Source organism: Pleurodeles waltl, chromosome 3_1, assembly GCF_031143425.1.
Source record: "Pleurodeles waltl isolate 20211129_DDA chromosome 3_1, aPleWal1.hap1.20221129, whole genome shotgun sequence".
NCBI lineage: Eukaryota > Metazoa > Chordata > Amphibia > Caudata > Salamandridae > Pleurodeles > Pleurodeles waltl.
The window spans coordinates 1,349,055,552-1,349,069,885 of NC_090440.1; the positions used below are offsets into that span (position 1 = coordinate 1,349,055,552).

Genomic DNA, 14,334 nt, shown 5'->3' on the forward strand with positions numbered 1-14,334 from the left:
AAAAGCAAAACGCCAGAAATGATTGTTTATGTGCGGGAAGGTGTCCCTTCCTGCACATAAACAATCATTTGAAAATGACGCTTTTGCACTTCTGTGTGTGTGCTGCATTGTGCAGCACACACAGAAGTGCCAAAGCACCATTAGTAATTGTTTATGTGCAGGAAGGGACACCTTCCCGCACAAAAACAATCACACCGCTCAACACAGACATCCTTGCACGACGGTGCAAGGATGCCTGCATTGGCGCCGAGAGCTAAATTTAGCACCAGCGCAGGGGGAAATGCAGGGGTGTGCCGTATTCCCATAAGTACGGCGCATCCCTACGTTTCTAAGGTGACAGAGCGCGGCGCTGCCAATTTTGACGCAGCACCGCTTCTCCATTTTTCTTGAAATCTGTCCATTAGGGCCTGATTTATGAAAAATTAGCACTACCTTTGCGTCATTTTTTTACGCAAAAGCAGCGCAAACTTACAAAATCTAGGCCCATATTTATACTTTTTTGCCCCGCATTTGTGTCCTTTTTTGATGCAAAAGCAGTGGAAATGTACAAAATAAAATGGTCTTTTCTAAATTTGTTAACTTTTCATAAATCAGGCCCTTAATGACGTTCAGTTTGTTACTACATGAAAGCTATGCTTTCTGGCGTCTAGATCTCAGAGATTAAAATGATTAACTAAAGCAGAAGGGACAAGACAACATCAACAGGAGAGGATGAACTGCTCACATATGCCATGGGATTATTGCCTAGACTAAAATGAAGTATTGCTGCTAATTATAATGTGCCTGCCATGTACACATGTGTGGCAAAGCTTATATTGTTGCTGCCATACGGTAACTGTACAGTGAATAAGAAAAAGTAGTACTTGTTCTGTGCACATCGAACCATGTGCTTATGAGATGCATGACTCAAGTTCATCAGGTGTGCCAATTTGTTTTCTGCCTATGGGGCAGACTCCGAAATTAGATAGCACCTGCTGTTGACTTCGGAACAAAACTTTGGGCCCCGGCACTTAGGGCCATATTTACAAGGTTCTTTTTGCCACTGGAACGTCACTTTGTGGCTTTTCATGGCCTTATAAATATGGACTTAGTCAACGCAGTGCAAGTTGCTGCTTTGACTCACTCTGCAACAGAGAGGCATTCCATGGGTGTTGCAGTGGGTGTTCCCAAGCTTCACCCACTGATTTTGATGCATTCCCAGATTTACAAGGATTTCTGAACCTGGGAATGTGCCAAAAGCCTGCACCTCCCCTGGGAGCCATAAGGGAGGAGCAACCTGGAGAAATACCTTTATTTCTCCTAGTTTTTAGGTCTTGCCTTAAACATCGCTCGAGCTGTTACTAGTCGACAATCTATTGTTTCTTTAAAAAAAAAAAAATCTAAAAGGGGCTTGGAGCCTGCCTGTTGCTTACTATTGGTAAGGATCGTACTCACACTCATTTCACTGATCCTGATTGGTCAGCATCCGGTCACTGCATCCGGTTTCACTTTCTTCTTTGTTTTGTCCCTGTGACACAGCAAGGAACAAGTACTGACTGATACATTTATATGTGTTCCTCTCGCAGTTGCCATGAGGTACTTTTTTCTCTCCATTACTTCCCTAGTCCCTTCTCCATTGCTTGTTATATGTGCCCTCCTGCTGCTTGTGCCCACTGAGGCTCAGTTTTTCTTTTTCTTTGGCATTCCCTTGAGCCGCGCACTAATGGTTTCATTGGACACTGATGATAACTGAACTGCAGGTCAGAAAAGCAAACACCCCACCCCCATTAAATCCACTTTAAACTTGTGGAGAATAGGTTTACTTACATTCAAAAAGTGTGATTTCTGCCAATGACGTGTATTCAGCAGTACATCAATCCAGTCTCCTTTTTTGACTCTGTCTCCTCCATTGTTTGTCACACTGCTGGACAACTTTATTAGGCCATTATGCCATTAGGCCATTTTTTACTCATTGTGCACTTCGTTGTCTATCTTTTTAGCTGTCGTGTAAGACAGAGATCTAGAAAAAGAGTCATTGCTGTTAGTTTCCCCGGTCACTGGTCAATTATGGAGTTCCTGCACATTTTTCAGTCACGCAGGAAGCAAAAAGGCATATGGTTTTCTTGGACAGCTGCCCTTTCACGCCTTGGACTGCAGCTCAGAGAAGCAAATCCTCCCGTCTTTTAAATCTGCTTTTAACTTCGGTGCCCCAGAGTAAGTGGGGAAGAGGTTTCCATCCTTTCAGTCAGCGAGACCAGTGACAATGATGGCTTAAGGGTCTCATATTCGTTGGCAAATCAATCCAGTCTCCTCATTTTCACTCAATATCTTATATTCATTGTCCTACTGGCGGACAGCTTCTGGGTGCTTACCTCAGCAAAGTGCGTCCCATCACCACAAGTGTCTCCATTTCATATTCGCTTCGGGGATAGTAGGATTCTTTTTTTTTAAATAACCATCATCCGAGTTAATGTACCAACTGTGCTGTTTAGTTTCCTAATTCAGAAATTACTTATGTGAAACAATAGCTTCAAACTAGACGCAGGGACACTGTGGGAAACAAAAACGTACATATTTAAAGTGGCATAGCCGTACCTACAAGATACAGCGCATTCCTCTCCTTTTTTCCTGCGCTGGTGCACAATGGCCTGCCATGCGCCAATGCAGGCACCCTTGGACGATGTTGCATGGGTGTCTGCATTGCGGGGATGATTGTTTTTCTGCAGAAAGGGATACCTTCCTGCACAAAAACAATCACAAATGGCATTTCCCTTATTCTATGTGTGCTGCAGCATGCAGCACTCATAACAAAAGGAGAAAAAAGGTATTTCTCTTCAATGTGCCTCCCTTACACTTCTCCTGGGGAGGCGTAGGCTTTTGATGCATTCCCAGTTTTACAAATCCTTGTAAATGTGGGAATGTGTCAAAATCCATGGGTGTTGCATAGGAACACCCATTGCAACAACTATTGTCGCAGAGTGAGTCAATGCAGCAACTTGCTCTGCATTGTCTCAGTCCATATTTACAAGGCCATCAAGAGCCACGTAGGGTGTCTTTACGTGGCCTTGTAAATATGGCCCTGCAGTGTGACGTTCCGGGGGCACAAAGGCCCATATATATATGGCCCTGGATGTTTAACTTAACACACTGGCATTGCTAGAACTTAACTGGGTCATTCTGTTTGTCCGACACATGCCATCAATAATTCAACCAATCGAGAGTGACCCTTTAAACTTCAGCTTCAGGGATGGATGATAAGATGCCTGTGCGTGACTCCTTGGGGATTTTCGCACATCATGAGAGTATTGTCTTCGTTATGTTCATGACACAAACAGAGCCGTGCCCGCATGTGGGTCTGATGAAGTCTGTTTGCTTTGCCCAACTAAGGCGTTATCTCTTCTTTAAGCCTATTAAGTCTCATCCCTTCCACAGTCAATCCGGTCCAGAATCCTTCCTTTAAATATGAACGAAGGTTTTTTTTTTTTTGTACACATTGGCAGATTCTCAGCTTTTTTGGCCATGCTCCAGAAAGCACACAGGGACGTTTTCTTACCACAGGCACTGCATATAAATATAAGTCGCATATGTGAAATATATTTTTTTTCCATATCGAAATGTATCGTACTTTCGATCATGTTTGTGTGTGGTCATTTCTCGTTTCAGTGGCCGATTTAGGTGTTTTCATTATTTTCGTTTGTAATTCTGTACTTTTAACTTGCTTCTGAGCCAGTCTGTTGAGCAGGGGCCACTGTCCCAGAGAAGGGCCCAGCATGGACACTGTTTCAGATCCCAGTTCACTTCATGGAACTGTTAAGAAGCTCAGTAATTCCGAGCCATGGGTCCCTGTCAGCACCGTTAGATACTTTTAGGGGTTCACTATATTTGAAGCCCCGTAATCTGTATCCTGAGATGCCTTCAATGTCATGACAATCCATTTCCGTCACAACGTCCCCTCATTATGATGACATCCCTTCATTACCACAACTATCCCCTCTCTGTCATGACATCCCTTCATTACCACAACTATCCCCTCACTGTCATGACATCCCTTCATTACCACAACTATCCCCTCACTGTCATGACATCCCTTCACTACCACAACTATCCCCGCTCTGTCATGACATCCCTTCACTACCACAACTATCCCCGCTCTGTCATGCCTAACGCTTCACTGTCACAACTATCCCCGCTCTGTCATGCCTAACGCTTCACTGTCACAACTATCCCCTCACTGTCTTGACCATGCCTTCACTGTCACCACTATTCCTTCGGTGTCACAAATATAAATCCTTGTCTCTCTTTCCTGCAGGTCGCGCAGAAGATTATGGGAGCAGGGAGATGCGTCTCGCTTGCGGTCCTGGATGAGAAGTCATACTTGGAGGCCAGGGCGCGTAACCTGAACACGGCCATGTTACTTCCAGCTTGTGCCCCAGCTCAGGAGCCTGGTGCTCGGCCCAGGCTCTGCTATGTTCAGCGGAACCAGGGAAGCTTCGGGTTTCGCATCTTAGCAACAGGAGGTAAGAGTGTCATTAGAGACTGAGTGACAGCCAGGAGTGCGTGAGCTTTTTTTAAGCAGAACCCTAAAAGTACAAAGTTGACTGCAAGATAAGTCCCCCAATGCTTTTGTTGTACCTACAGAGTTCTGGTAGTTCAGGACCAGATTGTCATGTAAGTGCAGTCAGACCCTAGAATGGCGAGCCACCCTTAGCACTGCCCTCAGTGATAATTATTTATTTAGCTTTTTTTAAAATACAGCTTTACTCTTACCCCTCAGAGTTTCTGTGCACTTTACTGATTAACAAAATACAGAGACTACCACAGCATGAGCCTCCTTCATGGGTTTTGTAGTGCCCTAGCAGTCCTACAGTATCACAACCGTGCCCCGTCAGTGTCATGGTGCCCCAGCATTGCCCTGTCACTGCTATGGTACCTGTAGTAGTAATTATTTGAGCACCCACAAACGCTCAGGAACAGGAACAACTCTCAGGGATTGTGGAACCTCATTTACAAAATGCCACATCAACTAATGAAAACAGCAGACACTCAATAGCAGCCCCCAAGTTTGAAGACCCCTGCTTTAATCTGACTTAATCCTCCACTTAATCCTTTTGGGTTTCAATAACTTTAACAATGTTCAATGTAGTGTTTGAAAAATGAGACAATAATTGAGATTCAACAATATTTCTTTTTACCAACTTAACCATATACACATTTTAACACCTTATTAGGTAAAATATTTTAATGGCATAGCAATATCAGAACACTTTTTACAATTCTGGAATAATATTAATGTAAACCCCAAAACTACTGAACTTGATCTTTGTTAATTGGTTTTCAAATTGCTTGAAAGGCTTTTAACAAATCCCCTTTTTTGGTGAGATACCCTCTTTAGAAATAGAGTTTCCTAAATACTCTACTTCAGTAGCAAAGTATTCACACTTATCAAAACAAATGGTCATGTCCTTTTAATTTAAAATTGACATAATTTTATCAAGCAGTTGATAATGATGATCTGCAGAGTCCATGTACACAAGAAATCATTCTGAAACTACTCCATCTGTACCTCTAAACAAACAAAACCTGACGTTTTGAAAAAGCAACGCAGCAGAATCCAGATGAAACAGCATTCGTGTATGCCTGAAAGCTCCATCTGTCATAATAACACTAGTAATGTGACAGACTCAGGCGTTAACTCAGTTTGATGGTAGACTGCTTTAAGATCAATGGTAGTAAAACATTGCATCATGATCTTCACCAATTACTCTCAAATATGTGGAAGTGGATGGCAGTCTGCCAGAATCTCTTTATTAACAGAACACAGATCTACACACATCCAAAGATCTCCTTTATCTTCCTGACCAAAACTATTAGGGTTACTCACTCAGCTGCAGTAACAGGTGCTATCACACTTTCTTTCCACAAATCAAACATCATTTTAGATTAGTCGTCCCAGCAGATAGCGGAATATGTCCTAATTTGTGTTTAACAGGGGGAGCATTTTTTTAATTTGGATGCAGTGAGAAAATCCGATCACTAAATCCTCACAAAATAAATTCTTATATTTTTTCAATAAACTTTGTAGACAGTCAAATCCATGGCTAAACTCTTGAACCATTAGTACATTTTCAGAAATATAAACTGGATTATTGGCATTAGGATTGAATATAATACCAAACCTCCCTTGATGTTGACAGTCCAAAAATTGTAAAACATCGAGTGCAATTTAAACCTTTCCAAAAATAGACCTATTCTGAAATGTAGTTTCTGCTACAAAATACCCAAGTGTATTAATTACCTTACCACCTTTAACCAAATGCACTCTCATTCTTAGGTTCAAGTTTTTCCTTACCTCTATTCTTGTAAAAAGAATCATTATATAAAATTGTATACAGAGAACCAGAGTCTGCCATGACTTTTATTTGTTTGTTATCATTTGAAATTTTACACATGAAAGGTACATATGGTTCATTATCAATAAGGGTATCAGAAGAACCCATCTTGAACTTCCTCCAACACACCATTTCCTGGACACACAGCATTTCTCACACCATCAATCATATTCTGAACATTCTCCACCAAACAAAGCACAAGATGTTCACTAGAATTACTCTCAATTTCAGTATGTTTGCTAACTAGCAAAATTCTTCTATTGGTATAAGTCATAAACACACCACAAAAGTGCCCAATTTTCCCACTTGTGATACACTCTTTTGCTTTTGCCATGCACAACTTCAACTGCAAAGAATGTGTGTCTTTGAGCCTTAAGTATTACAAGTAAATTTTCCAGAATCACTAAATAAGTGAAAATTAACTGAGTGTTTAAACTTATTACACTTTCCTTTTGCATTGGCATTGGCGGCCAGCGGCAAATTAAGTTGACAAAATATCTACATAGATGTTTTGAAATAATTATTAGAACCTTCTTCACTCTTGGCTATATCGTTAGCCTCCAAAAATGTCAGATTACATTATCTTTGTAGTTGTCTCTGTATTTTTTTTTTATTTCAGCAAAGTATAATTAACTGATCTCTGATGTAAGTTTCAACTGTCACTCTAAATTCACAATCAGCAGCAAGAACTCTCAAAGCTGATACATATGAATCAACAGTCTCATTAGGATGTTGATGTCTGCTGAAAAAAATTAACCCTTTCCAAAACAATATGTGATTCCTCTGAAAAGTCTTGTCTATTGCCTCAGTAAAACAATCAGAGGGGCATATTTATACTCTGTTAACACTGAATTAGTGTCATTTTTTTACTCTAATTCCGTGCGAAACTAACTCCATATTTATACTTTGGCGCTAGACCCCTCTAGCGACAGATTTATGGAGTTAAAGTCATTTTTCTGGATGTGGAAACCTACCTTGCCTTAATGAGATGCAAGGTAGGCGTTCCCATGCAAAAAATGACTCAATAGCCTTAACGCCATATTTATACTCCCATGCAAAAATGATGCACAGGAGGGAGAAGGGGTCAAAAATGGGGCAAAGCTTGCTTTGCCCCATTTTTTAACGCCTGGGTTAGGGAAGGTGTTAGGGGACCTGTGGGCCTATTTCCATGGTGGAACACCATGGAATAAGCCCACAGGTGCCCTCCCCAGGCCCCAGGGACACCCCCACCCACACCAGAGGGACAGCGGTGGATGGGGGACCCCATCCCAGGTAAGCACAAGTAAGTATTTTATTTAGTTTTTTAAAGTGCCATAGGGGTCCCTGAAATGGCCCCCCATACATGGCACGGGGGCAATGGCTATGCCTAGGGATCCCTGGTCCTCTGTGCTGGCCATTGGGGTAGTGGGCATGACTCCCATCTTTTCAAAGACAGGAGTCATGTGGTATGAATGGTTTTGCATCAGAAAATGACTCTAGGCAGGTTAAAATCATTTTTTTTACTCTAACCTGCCTAACGTCATTTTTCGATGCAAAGCCCTCTTCTTCCATACCGCCAGCCCCACCCGACTAACGTCATTTATTTTACACTAGCCTACCCATTGCACCGGCTTGAACCATTTCAAAAATATGGTGCCCGGCTGGTGCACAGAAATGGTGCAAGCCGGTGCTAAACATTTTGGTGCAAAACTGCGTTAGTGCAGTTTTGCACCAAAAAGCGTAAATCAGGGCCTTAATTTCTTGCATCCACATCCTGAGGTGGTAACATTGGTTGTAAGTGTTCAAATATTTCATCCGTCTCCATGCCAATTACGTTTAATAAGGAATCCTTCTTCTGATTAGAATCAAATTAGAGTCAAACAACATATAATTTCTAAACTGTGTAAACCATTTCCTCATTTCATACTGGCTTCATTAGAACTATTAAATTGTGGTGGTGGTGGATTCCAAAATGGAACACATGTGGTGCAAACAGAAGAACAAACAGCTAGTTAAACTATATTCCAATCCAAAGTCACATTTTCTTTTTTTCTCATATTTATCTGTGTAACCAGAAGGTGTTCCTATTGCTGTTGATAGGCTGTAAGGTGTGTTTATCACCACTGAAGATTTGTTATTTGAAAACAATTAATGAGCTTGTAACAACAGCACATAATTCCATAAAACCAATGCTATTGAATACCATGTTGCTCAAACATCCAAGATGGTCGACCTAGAGGGAAACATGTTTTCATTTGTAAACAGCACTTACCCAGAACAAGGCTGATTTTATACCCATTGTTCCTTGTTACGGGAGAAGACCAAAGTAATTAAGGTGCCTGCCGGGGATATGCGTTCTGCTGACGTATAGTACAAGGATTCAAGTGTGTGCATCTGCATTACATTGATCCATGAAACAACAGATAAGACGTGTAGTGTCCTCAAAAGTCCTTCCAGAAGACTCCAGCAAAATCCAACAAGCTTACACAGATCATCCATGGGGTGATCCACAAACAGTAAGCAGCTTCGTTTCTTTTTTTCCCCTTTCCGTCGAAGCACTGCACAATGAGCGTTTCGATGGACGATCCAAATACCCAAATTAATTGTCACAAAATGTAGTAGTAGAAATCCACATTGCAATTAGCTGCAGATTCACATATTTCTTGAAGCACCCACACACACGCACAGGAGCAGGTACATCTCCCATTAGATGTGAATGAAACCTCGTTTGAACGAACACCACATCAACTAATGAAAACAATCGAACATTCAATAACAGGCTTCTGTGATAAAGTATAACAAGCTTCAATGGTAAATGTACATGCATGTACAATTATATATAACACCTACACATGGACATATATAACTACTACACTACCCCAGTGCTGCTCTGTTGTTGGTAAAGTACCCTGTCTGTGCCCTGTCAGTGCTGTAGCACCTCAGCAGTGTTTCCTATCAATTATTGCAGTCTGGATCCTTCTCCTCTTCCCTCTTGTTTTCTCTTTTATAACGAGACAGGGGTGCCCTGGGCTGGTTGTTTTCATTAACTGTCATCTTTCTTTTTTTAAGTTAATTTCTTCTTGACCGGTATCATCAGTTTTTTTCTGTTTTACCTGTAGGTGAGAAGGGACCATTCCATCTGACTGTGACCAGTGGCGGTCCTGCGGAGGCAGCTGGTGTCTTCACTGGATCCAGGCTTCTTGAGCTTAATGGAACCACCGTAAACCATCTCACCAAGGCCCAACTCAACAAAAAGGTACTACCTGAGGAAGAGAGACGGGCGTACAAGCAGGCTGTTGGAGAACATCCCATTAGTAACTCTTGTAGTTTGGTGTAGATGCAATAAACAGATACCAGTTCCTGTGGGTGATAGAATGGAACATCAGAAGAGATGCATTTGTTGAGTGGGGAATCAGAGTAATAGCTTACTAGCTGGTACCTCTAGAAAGGGTGGGCAGCCCTACAAATACTGAAATGGTCCCACACACCTAAATACATTTTGTTTCCTGGCCCCTCTTCCAGCTCAAGCAGGCTGGTCCAGCCGTGGCACTTCTGGTAATGGAGCCTAACTCAGAGGAGTACTATCGCCGCAGAGGGTTAAAAGTTACAGCAGCCATGGCGGATCCTGCCACCATACCTTACAAGGCCCGGAAGCTGCATATGGTGAAGGGACCAAAAGGCTATGGATTCCTCCTTCGGCAGGAGAAGCATTTCAACAAGACAGATGGTACAGGGGAATGAAAGGGACACAAAAGAACTTGCAATGAGATGGAGGACCTATTGAATGACTGGGTAGGCAATAGGATGTGTGGTTGATGATAGGACAGTCAACAGAAGGTAGGAATGACAAATGTGTGAGTGCAATACATGCGTGAGAAATGGTTGGGCAATGGGTTCAAAGTGTGTGTGATGCATGGACCAAGAAGTCTCTTTCCATGGTTTGTAGCCAGTGGAGAGAGATTTATTGTGGTGGGGATAAATAAATATACTACAATACTTCAACCACCCTATTGGGATATTTCCTGATATGGCAGAGGTCTCGTAAATGTCAGTAGGATAGTTAAGGAGTCAGTGACATACCAGTGCTCCTCTGTAGGCCTGGATGTCTTATAACCACTATATTCTCAACAAGAAGGTCTCAGTGACAATATGTTACCTGCACATACTCCAGTGAACGTTACATGCATGTTAAAGGGACCTCTATGGAACACCACATCTGCATAGAAAATACTCACATCAAAGCTTCTCTGTGGGAATTGATGGAGTGGGACAAAACATTGTCTAAGTTCACTTCAGCTAATGTGTGGATGAGCGGAAGTCTGTCCAAGAGCAACTAGGCTGAAGAAGAAGGGTTGGATGATTAGTGAAACACCTGTTCCCTCCATCACACCTTTCTGTGTCCATTCCATAGGCCAGTTCCTGAGGGAAGTGGATGTGGGCCTCCCAGCAGAGAAGGCTGGTATGCAAGATGGAGACCGCCTCTTGGCCGTCAATGGGAAGGCGGTAGAAGGACTGACACATGAAGATGCAGTGGGACTCATCTGTGTTAGTGGTAACCAGGTCACAATGCTGGTTATCGACCATGTGGGAGACCAGTTTTACAATATGGTGAGTTTTGTTCTTGAGCAAGGGTGAAGGGAGTAGATTCCTGCTCCATTGTCCTTCGCATGACTGTTAATGGCAGGAAACAGCTAAGTGCCAGGACTGCTCTCATGGTTAAAAGATGTTTTCAGCGAATGGTCTACCTTGCCATGTAGTGTTAGCTGGTTTTGTGGCGGGACAGTTGAATGTCATGGTGATTCTCATTGTTGAGCAATTGGATGTTCATTCTTGCAGTACAGTTCACATGATAGTTAAATGTTTGAAAAAATTGTGTGGCATGGCAAGGCTCAAGGTTGAACTTAGGAATGACGATCCCAGCTGTATTCTCTGGCACCTGGAAATGGGTGACTGTTGTAAGGAATTGCCAGTGTCACTGGAGTATGAAGGAGATCATGACCGTTATATGAGTTTCCTTCTAGCTGGATGTTTGAAGGTAATTTATGACCTGTTACATTTTATTGTTGAGCTAGTGGTGTCTGCTTCTACGTTTTTGTCCTTCTCCTTGTGATTGGGTATGAGAAAAGGTTGATTCTCATAAGAATATGTGGACGATCCTTGCTGCTGTACATTTCTTCTGTCCACAGTCAATGTGGGAAAACCCTTTTTACTGGTGTGGCATAGAATTGTACTGCATGGTGAGTCTTAGATACTAAATCAAAAACTCTTGTTCTTCTCCACACAGCTTGGACTGTCTCCCTTACTCTTCTATGAGGAGGAAAGTCTGGAGCCAGCTGACCTTCATCCCACCATTGACCTTCCGCAGACAGCAGTGGTGACCAGTGACCAGAAACTTGGTGAGATGATCCAACCAAGGCCTAGGCTCTGCCATCTCTGCAAAGAGCCATCTGGGTATGGATTCCAGCTTGGGAACATTACGGATGAGGATGAGATCTTTGTTGCACAGGTGAGCTACTCTGGGATTTCATTTAGGAACCAGCCACACTACCTCACTTCACAACCTGGGGCCCCTGCCTGTAAGCATTAATAACAAAGTGCCAAGCCTAACAATCTCAGTCTAGCAGCCCGATCTACCAGGGCTGACAATCCCATGAGTCTCGGCCAACAATCTCTGCCATAACATTTCTTGACTATCACTATTCACAGATACATTGGCTTATTCAGTAATCTCTGGCCTATTGCCTCTTGATTACATACAAACAATATAGATACCACAAATCTAGTGCTTGTCTCCCTTGCTATAACCATTTGTAGCCCACTGTGTCATCATAGGTTACAAACGACCCTAGACTACAAGGTCTTGACTGTGTCGCTCTGAAAAGAAAACTAAGACCTGAGAATATTTCGAATAACTCAGACCAAACGCTGTTTTCCACAAGAAACTATAAATCCCCAGACACAGTGTCAAAGGGCTGTACCCTGGAGAAGCCCCACAGACCACAGACATGCCTACAATGCCAGATGTAGTGCCCTATGACTGTGTATACTCCATAAGTCCACCCCTTGATCAGCCCCCACCAGGGGGCCTAAGTTTGAGGAAGTTGGCCCATCATTGTGTGGGACAAACTAGCTTTCAAGTAAATTCGTTATGCACACTTAAGTATGTACCTCAGCAGTCAGACCATCTATAAGTTCTTTAGAGAGAGAGGCACATACACAAAATGCATAATAAACATTTGGAACACAGACAACCACCACTGAAATGCCATGCCTAAGCCTCTAACCATTGTTGCTGTACATTGTTTCTTTCCAGGTGGTCCCTGAAGGCCCGGCTCACCGGGCAGGGCTGCAGGATGGGGACCTGCTGATCGAAATAAATGGTACCAATGTAGAGAAGCTGTGCTATCAGGAGGTGATCCATTGGTTAAAGGAGAATGATACAGGGCAGCTGACACTATTAGTGATCGACTGGGAGGGGTATCGGTACTGCCGTCACCAGGGTCTGACTATTTGCCCAGCTATGGCAAGGGATGTTGGGCAGAAGACTACAGACCATACAGAAGTGAGTGAGGGTACTGACTTATTCTCAGATTATGGTATGCTGTTTTTTCCAACATTTTCATAGTGTAGAACTGCCACTAATGTAGCACTTAAAATGCTCACCACAGTTACAGCAGGAATGTGTAATTGACTGGGAAAGTGCATAGGCTAATATATCAAATCAGGGAAGCGTTAAGTGGGGTGCACGTTTTTTTTATGTGTACTGGCGGTGTCACTGCCAATTTAGCCCTGCTGGTGTGTGAGTCAATACTTACAGAGGTACATGAAAGGAGTAGATCGTACTTCATATAACATTTATTTCACTGACCTGATTAAAGAAATGTTGCATGGTGTATGCTCCCTCTTATTGTAAGCAGTGATGTGCAACCCAAGGGAGCTATTAAACACTTGTGTATAGGGGTGTCTGGTCTGTAGCCAAGAGCGGTACTGGTGCATTCCAACGGGAATGTTCCTTCATTGTATAGCAGCATGTTTCCCTGCCCTGAGTGTCCAACTGCATGAGTGCCCAACTGCATATAAATTTGGTATCCCGACTTATCTTTTAACACTTACAATATGCTAATTTAACTGTGTGTGCAGAGGGCTAGGCCTGTCCCTCTCTATATGAGGTCCTGGATCTATCCTGTAACCTTGGAGAGGACAGCATGTGTGCTGTTATTAGCGGCAAATCACTAATGTGCCTGTCCTGTGTATAGTGGATATAGTGGTGGTGGTACCACACTATGATTTAGAAGGATCAAGTGACCAGACCTCTTTATCTGTGTCACTTGGAGTTTGGCTTACTAGCCTCACTTGTGTAAACTTCTGCTATCATGTGTATACTCAGAATCTTGCACTGGCATCCCATGTGTTATGTCAACTGTGGTGCTTGCAGGACTTCTGTAGTGCTAAACTGCCTCTGTGAGAAAGCCCAAATTATAAGGTCAGTGGGAACCAAGCTGGATGCACCTGGCCTGGCATAGCACAAGATGAAGGGTGAGGTTGCTCTCCCTGAAAGTGAAAGTGTACTCCCTGCATCCCTGTGCCTGGCGAGAGGAGATCCAGACACTGAAGACAGGTGGATGGAGCCAGGGCTACCTTTAGAAATTCCATGAGGTCTTTTGTTAGCAAGGAGTTACTGAGTAATCTACCTGCATTTGGTGGGTGGTAACGATTAGCGGTGGGACTGCAGTTTTTATTGTGTAAGGTGAGGAAGTTTCTCGGTCAGGACTGCCATTTTGGCTGTCTTTGATTACTCCTTCTGTGGGGCTGATGACAGCCAGGTGCGGAAACCTCACACCTCATTGTGCTCATGTTGTGGGTTCTAAAGATTGGAGATGGTCCCATTGCTACCTGCTGTGAGAAAGACAGTGCTTGGAGAGCAGCCTGAAAAGGGCACTTGAAAGAAGAGCCACCCAAACCAGTTCTGCAGTTTGAAACCAGGGAT

General features: G+C 43.0%; 1 protein-coding gene across 3 annotated transcripts in view; it reads left to right on the forward strand.

The window, feature by feature from the left end:
- The window catches only part of NHERF4 (NHERF family PDZ scaffold protein 4), a 35,732-nt gene that overhangs the window by 14,977 nt on the left and 6,421 nt on the right, over positions 1–14,334 (forward strand). For 2 of the 3 annotated variants that reach the window (XM_069224835.1, XM_069224836.1), the window contains 6 exons: positions 4,289–4,496; positions 9,467–9,603; positions 9,870–10,074; positions 10,759–10,955; positions 11,632–11,853; positions 12,661–12,909. In XM_069224835.1, coding sequence (XP_069080936.1) covers positions 4,289–4,496; positions 9,467–9,603; positions 9,870–10,074; positions 10,759–10,955; positions 11,632–11,853; positions 12,661–12,909 — 1,218 coding nt within the window. The remainder of the gene's footprint in view (positions 1–4,288; positions 4,497–9,466; positions 9,604–9,869; positions 10,075–10,758; positions 10,956–11,631; positions 11,854–12,660; positions 12,910–14,334) is intronic. The other variant, XM_069224837.1, reaches the window with a different exon arrangement.